The following is a 13,181-nucleotide window of genomic DNA, read 5'->3' as shown; positions in this document are numbered from 1 at the left end:
CAGCTCATATTGGGGGAATTTAGCAAAACTGGAGAAGATTTGCACTGCAACCAGCTTCTCATTTTCAAATCTCAACTGAGCAAACTGAAGAGATGCTGATTGGTTGCCATGAGCAACTGCTCTTTTGTGTGTTCTTAAAGAAATTTTACAGAAAAACAGGGCCATGTTACAAATGTTAACACGTATTAATTTCTTCAACATGTATTAGACAAATTTTTTTATTGTCAATGTTTTTTAATAAAAGATTTTACCACATGGGTCAGGTTAAGTTATATCATGTTATGTATAAAATGTTTGCAGTATATGAACATAAAGGAGACATTGAAGGTGCAGATAAAACAATGATTTCTGATAAAATACAGATTCATGATGAATGAACATTGGAAATAGTTCATTCACCCTGATAAATGTAGTGCAAACACTTCGTGGCATATTTTTAAAGCAGTTAATGTGACATTCATCAAACAAACACTCAGGCAGTTTAATATTCCCTATAATTTAAAACCAGGAAAATTCAACCTGCTGTTAAAGGAGAACTATGAGGTGAGTGATTTTCACTCACCTCATAGTTCTAGCCGACCTGTGACAATGAGACTGTCACAGGTCGGCTGAGTAGATCGGGAGGTGAGCGAACACATACCGGCGTTCGCTCACCTCTCGATCCTGTCACGGCTCTCTGCCGTGACAGGGGAGGGGCTGGATTCCCCCCTCCCCCAGCGCTGACTGGCGGAACGGACGAGGGAGGGGGCGGGTACAGCTGGCTCTGCCTCTAGATAGGCAGAGCCAGCTGTCAGTCACGCAGCTCGGCGGATCCCGGCACAATTGTCGGGATCCGGTTCAGCTGCGGCGTCTCAGTATACCGCGAGCAGCCAAGGGTGACGGGAGGACGCTAGTTTGTGTCCTCCCGTTACCCTTAGGAGAACTATGGGGAAAAGCCTTAACCCTATAGTTCTCCTTTAATATTTGGCCACTGTCACTGCTTTATAAATACAGATGTGGACAAATTTCTCGGTACCCTTATCATTAATTGAAACAATGCTTCATTCCTCCTGAAAAGTGAGTCAGCCTATTTAAGATGGAGAAAAGTATTACCTCTGCAGTTTAGTATCATTGGGGGTAGGGATGATGTGACAGTATAGAAACATTCAATGTGTTTCAGGGCTCATACAAATACCCCCATCATTAGGGCTTACTAAGGGAGAACATTTATCAGGGCTGCGATGGCTTGACATTGGATACGGTTTTGTAAAGTGTGTGAGAATGCATAAATACTTCAGCAGCTGATTTGACAGATATTAAGAATAAAACATTGGATTTTTCTGAATTGGCCTTCTATGAGCACTGATCTGAATCTATGAAGATATAGCTAAAACATGCAGTCTGGGAAGGTACCATTAAAAATAGAGAGATGCCAGTTTAATTAGATCTATTTAAAATATTTGGTTGAATCTAAAATCAAAAACAAAGACATGTTTAGGAACAATGATGGATGACAACTACTTTTGGTAGTTTTGTTACTTCAGATAACATTTGATTTCAAGAGTTCTTTTGTTGTGGAAGGGTACCAACATATTTATTCACAGTTGCATGTGCCTTAGTCAACCTAAGTCAACATAAGTCAACTGCAAATGATTAAAAACGTTGTTATTTGTTATACACTGCTCAAAAAAATTAAAGGAACACTTTCATAATACATCAGCTCTCAATGGGGAAAAATATCCTGCTGGATATCTACTGTATACTGGACTGGGTAATGTGTTAGGAATGAAAGGATGCCACATCGTTTGATGGAAAATGATCAACCTACAGAGGGCTGAATTCAAAGACACCCCAAAAATCAAAGTGAACAAATGATGCAGCAGGCTAGTCCATGGTGCTGAAACTTCATTGCAGCAACTGAAAATGGTACTCATTAGTTTGTATGGCCGCCATGTGGTTGTATGGATGCCTGACAACTTTGGGGCATGCTCCTAACGAGATGACGGATGGTGTTCTGGGGTATCTCCTCCCAGATCTGGACCAGGGCATCACTGAGCTCCTTAACAGACTGAGGTGCAACCTGGCGGCATCGGATGGACCGAGACAGAATGTCCCAGAGGTGTTCTATTGGATTCAGGTCAGGCGAGCGTGGGGGCCATTCAATGGTATCAATTCCTTCATCCTCAAGGAACTGACTGCATACTCATGAGGCTGGGCATTGTCGTGCACCAGGAGGAACCCAGGACCCAATGCACCAGCGTAGGGTCTGACAATGGGTCCAAAGATTTAATCTGAATACCTAATGGCAATCAGGGTGCCATTGTCTAGCCTGTGTGTCCCTCCAGACCCTCACTGACCCACCACCAAACTGATCATGCTGAACGATGTTACAGGCAGCATAACGTTATCCCCGGCTTCTCCAGACCCTTTCACGTCTGTCACATGTGCTCAGGGTGAACCTGCTCTCATCTGTGAAAAGCACAGGGCGCCAGTGGCGGACCTGCCAATTCTAGTGTTCAATGGCAAATGCCAATCAACCTCCACAGTGCCGGGCAGTGAGCACGGGGCCCACTATAGGACGTCGGGCCCTCAGGCCACCCTCATGAAGTCTGTTTCTGATTGTTTGGTCAGAGGCATTCACACCAGTGGCCTACTGGAAATCATTTTGTGGGGCTCTGGCAGTACTCATTCAGTTCCTCTTGCACAAAGGAGCATATACCGGTCCGGCTGATGGGTTAAGGACCTTCTACGGCCTTGTCCAGCTCTCCTGGGGTAACTGCCTGTGTCCTGGAATCTCCTCCATTCTCTTGAGACTGTGCTGGGAGACACCGCAAACCTTCTGGCAATGGCACGTATTGATGTGCCATCCTGGAGAAGTTGGCATGCCTGTGCAACCTCTATAGGGTCCAGGTTTCGCCTCGTGCTACCAGTAGTTACACTGACTCTAGCCAAATGCAAAACTATTGAAAAACAGTCAGAAAAGAAGAGTAAGGAAACAAAGGTCAGTGGCCTCCACCTGTAAAACCATTCCTGTTTTGGAGGTTGTCTCATTGTTGCCCATCTAGTGCACTTGTTAATTTCATTAACACCAAAGCAGCTGAAACTGATTAATAATCCCCTCGGCTACTTAACTGACCTGATAAATATCCCAGGAGTTTCATTGACTTGATGCTATACTCTGATTAAAAAGTGTTCCTTTAATTTTTGAGCAGTGTAGTAGAGGTGGCACTCAGACCCTGCAAAGGCTAATTAAATGGTACACACTTGAGCACACAAGAGGGTATAAGATACATCATTTCTGCATCCTATGCCATCTACTGTATCATTCATGGAAGCAAATTAGGTATTCACTGATACAAGTGGCAACAGTAGTTTGGCCAAAAAAAGCATTACTCTGCCTGCCACAGCTGAGTAAAAGGTGTAGGAGATCTACCTACTAAAGTCATGGATAGCAGTAGACCAAACAGATGACTGAACCCTGCCCCACTTCATCCAAAATTGAAGAATCTGCTTGGGTATTGTTGCTCTTAGAGGATCGAAAATAACATCAGGTATAAACAGTAAAAGTTATAAACTTAAACTGATGCATTCATTACTTTCTTTTTAGGTTACACAGACTGATGTGGTTTTAGCCATTTTGTAACAAAAGCACATTTCTTACATTTGCAAGAATCACTGCACATAAAAAATTAAGTTGAATTAAAATAGTAGCACTGGACAAACTTTTTGTTTACTTTTAAGTAATGCTGGGCCTGTCTCCTCCTGTATATTGCTGTGTGCCAGAAAACAGCCTAGAATAGGGATTGTCCAGTAGGATAACGCAGGAAGTGGGTTGAGCTGGAGTCAGCACATTACCAGAAGTTTCAATCCGTACCAATTACAGTAGCCTGGTATTCAAAGCACCCAGGGTGCATCGGAATGCATCTAATATGTAGTGCAATAGTATCATTTGGGTAATGAATACGGAACTTTCAAATGAACTAGGCATATCTAACTAATAGCTTGGTAAATGCAGTCAAGCACAACAACATATGAAAACACATCAAAATGATCACATTTTTGTGTGTGTGTCCTACCTTTACACGCACATGAAATTTAATGGCATCCCAGTCTTAGTCCGCAGGGTTCAATATTGAGTTGGCCCACCCTTTGCTGCTATAACAGCTTCAACTCTTCTGGGAAGGCTGTCCATAAGGTTTAGGAGTGTGTCTATGGGAATGTTTGACCATTCTTCCAGAAGCGCATTTGTGAGGCCAGGTACTGATGTTGGACGAGAAGGCCTGGCTCGCAGTCTCCGCTTTAATTCATCCCAAAGGTGTTCTATCAGGTTGAGGTCAGGATTCTGTGCAGGCCAGTCAAGTTCCTCCACCCCAGACTTGCTCATCCATGTCTTTATGGACCTTGCTTTGTGCACTGGTGCGCAGTCATGCTGGAACAGAAAGGGGCCATCCCCAAACTGTTTCCACAAAGTTGGGAGCATGAAATTGTCCAAAATGTCTTGGTATGCTGATGCCTTAAGAGTTCCCTTCACTGGAACTAAGGGGCCAAGCCCAACCCCTGAAAAAAACCCCCACACCATAATCCCCCCTCCACCAAACTTTACATTTGGCACAATGCAGTCAGGCCAGTACTGTTCTCCTTGCAGCCGCCAAACCCAGACACGTCCATCGGATTGCCAACCAGAGAAGCGCGATTCGTCACTTTGCACTTGGTGATGCAAGGCTTGGATGCAGCTGTTCGGCCATGGAAACCCATTGCATGAAGTTCTCACTGTTTTTGCACCAATCTGAAGGCCACATGAAGTTTAGAGGTCTGTAGCTATCGACTCTTGCAGACAGTTGGCGACCTATGCGCTTCAGCATGTTCAGACCCCGTTCTGTCATTTTGCATGGCCTACCACTTTGTGGCTGAGTTGCTGTTGAAGTGGAGCTCAGTGAATTCAAGCGTGGTACCATGATAAGTTGCCACCTGTGCAACAAGTCCATCCGCGAAATTTCCTTGCTACTAAATGTTACATGGTCAACTGTTACTGGTATTATAACAAAGTGTAGGCAACTGGGATGAGCAGCAACTCAGACACGAAGTGGCAGGCCATGCAAAATGACAGAGCAGGGTCAGCGCATGCTGAAGTGCACAGTGCGCAGAAGTCGCCAACTGTCTGCAGAGTCAATAGCTACAGACCTCTAAACTTCATGTGGCCTTCAGATTGGCACAACAACAGTGCGTACAGAGCTTTATGGAATGGGTTTCCATGGCCGAGCAGCTAAATGCAAGCCTTACATCAAGTACAATGCAAAGCGTCGGATGCAGTGGTGTAAAGCACGCCGCCGCTGGACTCTAGAGAAGTGGAGAAGCGTTCTCTGGAGTGACGAATCACGCTTCTCTGTCTGGCAATCTGATGGACATGTCTGGGTTTGGCGGTTGCCAGGAGAACGATATTTGCCTGACTGCATCGTGCCAAGTGTACAGTTTGGTGGAGGGGGGGAATATGGTGTGGGGTTGTTTTTCAGGGGGTTTGGGCTTGGCCCCTTTTTTCCAGTGAAGGGAACTCTTAAGGTATCAGCATACCAAGACATTTTGGACAATTTTAAGCAACCAAATTTGTGGGAACAGTTTGGGGATGGACCCTTCCTGTTCCAACATGACTGCGCACCAGTGCACAAAGCAAGGTCCATAAAGGGCCAACTCAATAAAAAGGGCCAACTCAATAATCCTTTGGACTAAGACTGGGATTAAAGTTCATGTGCATGTAAAGGCAGGCATCCCAATACTTTTGGCAATATAGTGTGTGTAGATGTATGGTAGATGTAATGTGTCTAGATGTAATGTGTCTAGATGTAATGTGTCTAGATGTAATGTGTCTAGATGTAATTGCCTACAAACGTCAGGTGGTCATAATAATCTGGCCACTCAGTGTATATATATATATCTATAGATAGATAGATATATATATCTATAGATAGATAGATATATATATACACATATACACACACAGTATATAATATATATATTATATATACACATACATACAGTGGCGGACCTAAGGAACAAAGGGCCCTGGTGCAAGATTTTTTTTTGGCCCCCCCCCAAAAAAACAGCGCTCTCCTTCCGCAGCGCTCGGCCAGCTGCCGCTTTCTTTCCTCCCCGCTGGGACACAGAGCAGCGCCCAGCGGGGAGAAAAGAAAGCAGGGATGTGCTGCTGTTTCGGCAGAAAAATTGCACTTTCGGCATTATGCCAAAAGTGCAATTTTCGGCCAATATGTTATGGCGGCCGATATATGGTGCATCCTCTGCCATCTCAGCCCGCCCGCACGCATCAGACGCAGCTCTGTAATCGCCGGCCGCCGCTCCTCTAGCGGGTCCTCTGCAGGCCCCCGCGGTCTGTCCTCTACAGTGCCTTTTTAGAGGGCCGCTTCTGCCTTATCCAGCCAGCACCGGCGGTAGTTCCGCCACTGCATGCATACATACCTTCCATATACCATAAATATAAATACTTTCAGAACCTAAAGATATGCAAGTTTACTCCCCGTTACAAACTTTATCGGTAGAAAAGTATTGACTTATGGCAACTTAAATGTGAAATAATTGGCTACAGAATTCAAGAGATGATGTTGCCCTACAAGCAACACATGATTACATGACATGTTTAATAATTCAAATGGCGACCTTTATCGATTTATTAACCAGTCCTTTTAGCACTATAATAGAAAAAAAGAAAAAAGACTTACGAACAATTAGTCAAAAAAGTTAAAGTTGGAGGAAATGTGTAAGATTTCTGTGTTAACAAAAAAAAAAAAATCACCTGGCATTCATCATTAAATAAAATGAAATAATTATCATTAAATAATAGATAATTTTTTTTAGCCATGCGTACCTGCATTGTGCTTTGCCAAATATTTATCTTTGTACTGCTTCTTTTTCTTCCCAAACCAAGTACAACTAGCTTGTTGCTCCTGCTTTGTTTTTTCCATTGCAATGCAAGCAACACGCCTAAAACAAGAAAAAGTGCTGCTGTATAGGGGATTGCATACCAGGTCAAATCCAAGTACATACACTAGAAGCATTTAAAAATACATTTCATTATGTTTTAATGAACACAGAGCTGCATTAATATGCGTCTCATATCTGTCTGGAGCTCAGCTTAAATCTAATGTAAATATGGATCATATCTAAACACAGAATGTTGTTACCGCCTAGCAAATACATATCAATATAAAGAAGTGGAATAGCATTTGCTCTTCAGTATAACCTAGCTGCAGCATCTGAATATCAATATAACAATTTATAGTCATTCCATTATCAGTTTAAGTGTTGTAAAGTCTAACCTAAAACAGAGATCAGAGATGTTTGCTCAGAAACTATGAACAAGTACACTTTAAATGCAAATTGAAAGAATGCTATTACCTTGGTGTTTACAAAGGACAACAGTATATTTTCTATCTTAAGATTAGGTTTTTCAGTTTCCCAGGAGATGCAGGAAATGTACACGCAATTATAGCAGAATAAGTATAAATATAGTTAAAATCAGATGGATGCATATAACAAATGTGAAATATGGTAATAAAGCCCAAAGTTTACCACTTACAATCATTTGGGATTTAAAACCTAATTTAACACACTTATTTTAGGCAGCAAAGCAAATGAGCCAATGTAAGTGAAGCAAAACAAAGATGTCCTCTCCTTGTTAAAGCTGGGTGTTCCTCTGCCCACAGGAGAATGCTGCTGATTACGTCATTGGGCTTCACCATGGGATTCTAGAAAAGCTGTGGATCACAAATCTTTTTAGATGTTCTAGCCCTGTATAGGAGCACATTTCCTTGGGATTTAGGATTCTCAGCTTTTCATAGGATCCCTGTGAGAAGGCCCAGTGCCATCACCCTTGCCCAGGCTAGCATCCTGGAAGCCAGGGTGTGGGTATTTATTTAATTTTTCTTCCAATGTTTTATTATTTTTTCTGCTTTCACCAAGTGTTTTGCATGCAGTGGAAGGGGGCTGCAAGGTCCACATTGGAGCTTTGCAGCAGCATCTCTAGCTTGATCTCTCTGTGGTTTGATGTTGTATGGAACTGCATGCTGCGAGTCGTTGACATCTTGGCCTGCAGTCCCTCAGGGTGCCTGTGTTGTCATTCTTCTGTCATGGAATCTGATAGTAGGAATAAACCATCAAAAAGACATTCCAGAGACTACAGCCGGCTGAGGAAAAGAAGTGGAGCCATCGGGGAGACAGAACCCAGGCTTAGTAGGACCGATGTAGGATCTTGAATTGGGAGCCTTAACCCTGCATGAGCAGCAGGCCATACCCCTTGAGGTCCACTTTACAGAGTGGTAACTATAAAACACGTAAGTGAATTTCCTTGCTTCAGCCGTTAGGCTGTGTACAAGCTTTAAAAGGAGAATTGGTTAACCTTTTTTCCCCCTATAGTTCTCTTTAGGGTCACGGGAGGATATATACTAACGTCCTCCGGTGACCCATGCTAAGAGCGCCACAGCCGGGACTTATCCCGACAATACTGCAGGGAGATGATCGGGTAGTGAGCGAGTGGCGAAATGTTTTCGCTCACTTCCCGATCAATAGAGCTTACGTGTGACAGATTCAGTGTTGCACGTACGCTTTAACTATGGGGGTGAGTGTACTTCACTCACCCCACATAAGTCACACTGTCAATTGATTGCCTGAGTCTGGTGTGGAAGCCGCTTTAGAAAGCCTCACAGGAGAATGAAGGATAGCATGTTAACCAGTCCTGGGATGCTGCTTAAAATTTAGTGTGACATAATATTCAAAGTAAATGCTTAGTTTCATAGTTGTCTGTTTTAGGCCACTGAGATCAGTCCCCTTTTTGTACACTAGGGAGCACCAGTGTTTCGTTAATGCTTCTAGTCTTTTGTGATTTTACAGCAGATATGGTCAGTCAGCCTGGGTTTCAAGACTGGGTTATTGCGTGAAAAACTAAACAGCCACTACATGTTAGTGAGGAAGAATCAGATCTTTCTGGTTTGAATGCCGAATTGCAGACCAAACTGAACCAGGAACTGATTTTCTGACTAGGAAGATGCCTTTTATCAATTAAGTAATCTATATTAAAAGTGTCACTACATTTCATAAAGTTGTTCAACTACAAATACTGCAAATATATTCACATTGTTCCTGACCACTTACCATTCTTGAAGCTCAGGAGATGGAATGAGACCAGCCGTACCATTTTTGGCATTTTCCAATTTGCCTTGCCACCAGTTGTGATCATCTTTACTAATAATCTGGATAATATCTCCAACCCTAAATCTGATACCAGCTTCTTTACAGGGTATGAGGTCGTCCTTTGCAGGATCATATTCAAATTGTGCTCTGACGTATATCTAGAAAACAAGATTTATTACAGCCAGGGAAAGCACACAAGACAACTAAACAAACTCACAAGAAGGATGATTAGAGGATGACATGAAAAGATGGGAAATCAGTGAAGGCTTGCGCATAGGTGGAAACTGCAGGGCAAAGCGTGCATGAAAGTAACCCTGAGTAGTTAATTTTACCAAACAATATTCTATACATAGCCTTGCAACTACAGCACTGGAAAAAAAATATATTGTGTCCTTCTACTAGCAACACAAACCACACAACAATCATATAACTAAACAATTCATTATCAGTTACTTCAATGCAATGCGTTTTTAGAGGTGCATGCAAACTGTTCTTGTTTTCAGAGGCACTGGTGACATAGCCAGTGCTTTCAAGCTGGCCCCTGGAAAAGCTACCAGTGCCTTTGGGAAGATCTTGCGTGTAAACTGCAACATCTTGAGGGGGAAAGGGCTTTTCTTTTCCCAAAGATCTGCTCAAAATCTGGCTCTTACACCATCATGGGGTAGGCACAGAAGCAGTGGAAGGAGCAGCTGGCCACGAGTGACGTCTAATCTTCAAAAGGTGGCGTGGCTTTCCATGCAGGGGTGGATCGTAGCATTAGGATATGGGAAATATTCAAAGAAATTAGACAAGTGATAGTATTTTTCTATTTTACTATACTAATTTCAATAATGGCAGTTTCATATTAGAAAGAGGGAGAGCGGCGGGGGAAGGTCCGCCTTAAGCGATACTGTTAGAATTCACAAGTGACTTGAATATACGCAGATTACTTTTGTAAGTAGAACACTAATGGAAACGTTTAATAATTATAGGTGAAGTAAATGTGTCAGGAGACTGTCAGAACAGACAAATATTTATGATTTTGTTCATGCTAGGTACCAATATTTTGATTCCGTACTCGCTGATACCGGTGCCCTTTGCCTCGATTACCAAGAAGGTGGGCGGCAGATCATGACCCGCCACCTGGCTTTGATTGCCTGGGAAGCCAGTGTTCTATCGAAAAAAAAAACACCGGCTTCACTTGCCGAGGCTGCTTGGCTTCCTGACCAATCAGGAAGCCGGGTGGCGGTAAGTAAATGCTTAGTTTCATAGTTGTCTGTTTTAGGCCACTGAGATCAGTCCCCTTTTTGTACACTAGGGAGCACCAGTGTTTCGTTAATGCTTCTAGTCTTTTGTGATTTTACAGCAGATATGGTCAGTCAGCCTGGGTTTCAAGACTGGGTTATTGCGTGAAAAACTAAACAGCCACTACATGTTAGTGAGGAAGAATCAGATCTTTCTGGTTTGAATGCCGAATTGCAGACCAAACTGAACCAGGAACTGATTTTCTGACTAGGAAGATGCCTTTTATCAATTAAGTAATCTATATTAAAAGTGTCACTACATTTCATAAAGTTGTTCAACTACAAATACTGCAAATATATTCACATTGTTCCTGACCACTTACCATTCTTGAAGCTCAGGAGATGGAATGAGACCAGCCGTACCATTTTTGGCATTTTCCAATTTGCCTTGCCACCAGTTGTGATCATCTTTACTAATAATCTGGATAATATCTCCAACCCTAAATCTGATACCAGCTTCTTTACAGGGTATGAGGTCGTCCTTTGCAGGATCATATTCAAATTGTGCTCTGACGTATATCTAGAAAACAAGATTTATTACAGCCAGGGAAAGCACACAAGACAACTAAACAAACTCACAAGAAGGATGATTAGAGGATGACATGAAAAGATGGGAAATCAGTGAAGGCTTGCGCATAGGTGGAAACTGCAGGGCAAAGCGTGCATGAAAGTAACCCTGAGTAGTTAATTTTACCAAACAATATTCTATACATAGCCTTGCAACTACAGCACTGGAAAAAAAATATATTGTGTCCTTCTACTAGCAACACAAACCACACAACAATCATATAACTAAACAATTCATTATCAGTTACTTCAATGCAATGCGTTTTTAGAGGTGCATGCAAACTGTTCTTGTTTTCAGAGGCACTGGTGACATAGCCAGTGCTTTCAAGCTGGCCCCTGGAAAAGCTACCAGTGCCTTTGGGAAGATCTTGCGTGTAAACTGCAACATCTTGAGGGGGAAAGGGCTTTTCTTTTCCCAAAGATCTGATCAAAATCTGGCTCTTACACCATCATGGGGTAGGCACAGAAGCAGTGGAAGGAGCAGCTGGCCACGAGTGACGTCTAATCTTCAAAAGGTGGCGTGGCTTTCCATGCAGGGGTGGATCGTAGCATTAGGATATGGGAAATATTCAAAGAAATTAGACAAGTGATAGTATTTTTCTATTTTACTATACTAATTTCAATAATGGCAGTTTCATATTAGAAAGAGGGAGAGCGGCGGGGGAAGGTCCGCCTTAAGCGATACTGTTAGAATTCACAAGTGACTTGAATATACGCAGATTACTTTTGTAAGTAGAACACTAATGGAAACGTTTAATAATTATAGGTGAAGTAAATGTGTCAGGAGACTGTCAGAACAGACAAATATTTATGATTTTGTTCATGCTAGGTACCAATATTTTGATTCCGTACTCGCTGATACCGGTGCCCTTTGCCTCGATTACCAAGAAGGTGGGCGGCAGATCATGACCCGCCACCTGGCTTTGATTGCCTGTGTTCTATCAAAAAAAAAACACCGGCTTCACTTGCCGAGGCTGCTTGGCTTCCTGACCAATCAGGAAGCCGGGTGGCGGGTCATGAGGTGCGCTCCAGCTTCCTAGCAACAAGTGAAGTCGGCTGCCTAGCCAATCAGGAAGCCGGGCGGCACGTCATGACCAATCAGGAAGCCGGGCGGCGGGTCATGAGGTGCGGTCCAGCTTCCTAGGAAAAAGTGAAGTCGGCTTTCTAGCCAATCAGGAAGCCGGGCGGCACGTCATGACCGGCTTCCCGATTGGCTAGGAAGCCGGCTTCACTTGTTGATTGTTGACCTATCAGGAAGCCGGGTCATTATGTGTCACCCAGCTTCCTGATTGGCAAGGAAGCTGGCTCCATGCTTCCACGGCACCAATCAGGAAGCCAGGAAGTGGGTCATAACCCACCGCCCGACTTCCTGATTGAAAAGGAAGCCGGCTCCATGCTCCCTCGGCATTGCCAGTCAGACGAAGAAATTCCGGTATCGGAGCATTTGGCCGAGTATGAGTACTGGCCCAAATACTCTGTATCGGCAATGATACCGATAGTAGTATCGGTGAATCCCTAGTTCATTCTTTGTTTTTTTTGCTCAGGTAAGTATATTTTGACATTAGCCGATTTTAGTGAATAGAGCTGTTCTCACTTCAGCACTGGTGATGTTGTGCACTACGATTTGTGCTTTCAAACTCCAAGGGACCACAGAGTAGACACACTTTGCATTGGCTATAGTAACAGGAAACAACCAAGGAAGTGTTAAATCTACCCTAAACCTGTGCTAAAAATACTTGTTGCATGCATCTGACTTCCTATCTAGCAATTTAACAAAAGAAAGTCGTTGTAATTTTTCATTGTTTTGAGTATAAAGTGAAAGCAAGCACTTGATATAAATACAGTATAAGGTTTCTTTTTGCAAGATTTCAGTGCAAAAGTTTGAAAGAGCGCTGAAACTGTATATTAAGAAATCAACCAAACAGAAAAGCAGAACCTATAGGTTCCACAACCAAGAAAAGCAGAACATTTAGGTTCCACAACCAAGTTAAAGAAAATGACAAGTATAGGTATTCTGCGCATGTGTGGATACTTTTCTAAGAATACTTTGGTTATTCCATCAAAGAAAAGACCCAACTTAAACTATTATGCATTTTTATTTGTATTATCACCTGGCAGCTATAGGGGCCAAGGTGTGTGTGTGTGTGTGTGTGTGGG

General features: G+C 42.9%; 1 protein-coding gene across 9 annotated transcripts in view; it reads right to left on the bottom strand.

Annotated features, from left to right (window-relative positions):
* CASK (calcium/calmodulin dependent serine protein kinase) overlaps positions 1 to 13,181 on the bottom strand; it is a 240,822-nt gene that overhangs the window by 23,265 nt on the left and 204,376 nt on the right. For all 9 annotated transcript variants that reach the window (XM_018556336.1, XM_018556340.1, XM_018556337.1 and 6 more), the window contains 2 exons: positions 10,781 to 10,977; positions 6,854 to 6,969 (listed from right to left, as the gene is read on the bottom strand). In XM_018556336.1, the coding sequence (XP_018411838.1) occupies positions 6,854 to 6,969; positions 10,781 to 10,977 (313 nt within the window). The remainder of the gene's footprint in view (positions 1 to 6,853; positions 6,970 to 10,780; positions 10,978 to 13,181) is intronic.

Source organism: Nanorana parkeri, unplaced genomic scaffold (assembly GCF_000935625.1).
Source record: "Nanorana parkeri isolate BGI_ZX_2015 unplaced genomic scaffold, ASM93562v1 scaffold234, whole genome shotgun sequence".
Classification (NCBI taxonomy): Eukaryota; Metazoa; Chordata; class Amphibia; order Anura; family Dicroglossidae; genus Nanorana; species Nanorana parkeri.
This window is presented reverse-complemented; position numbering and strand designations above follow the sequence as displayed.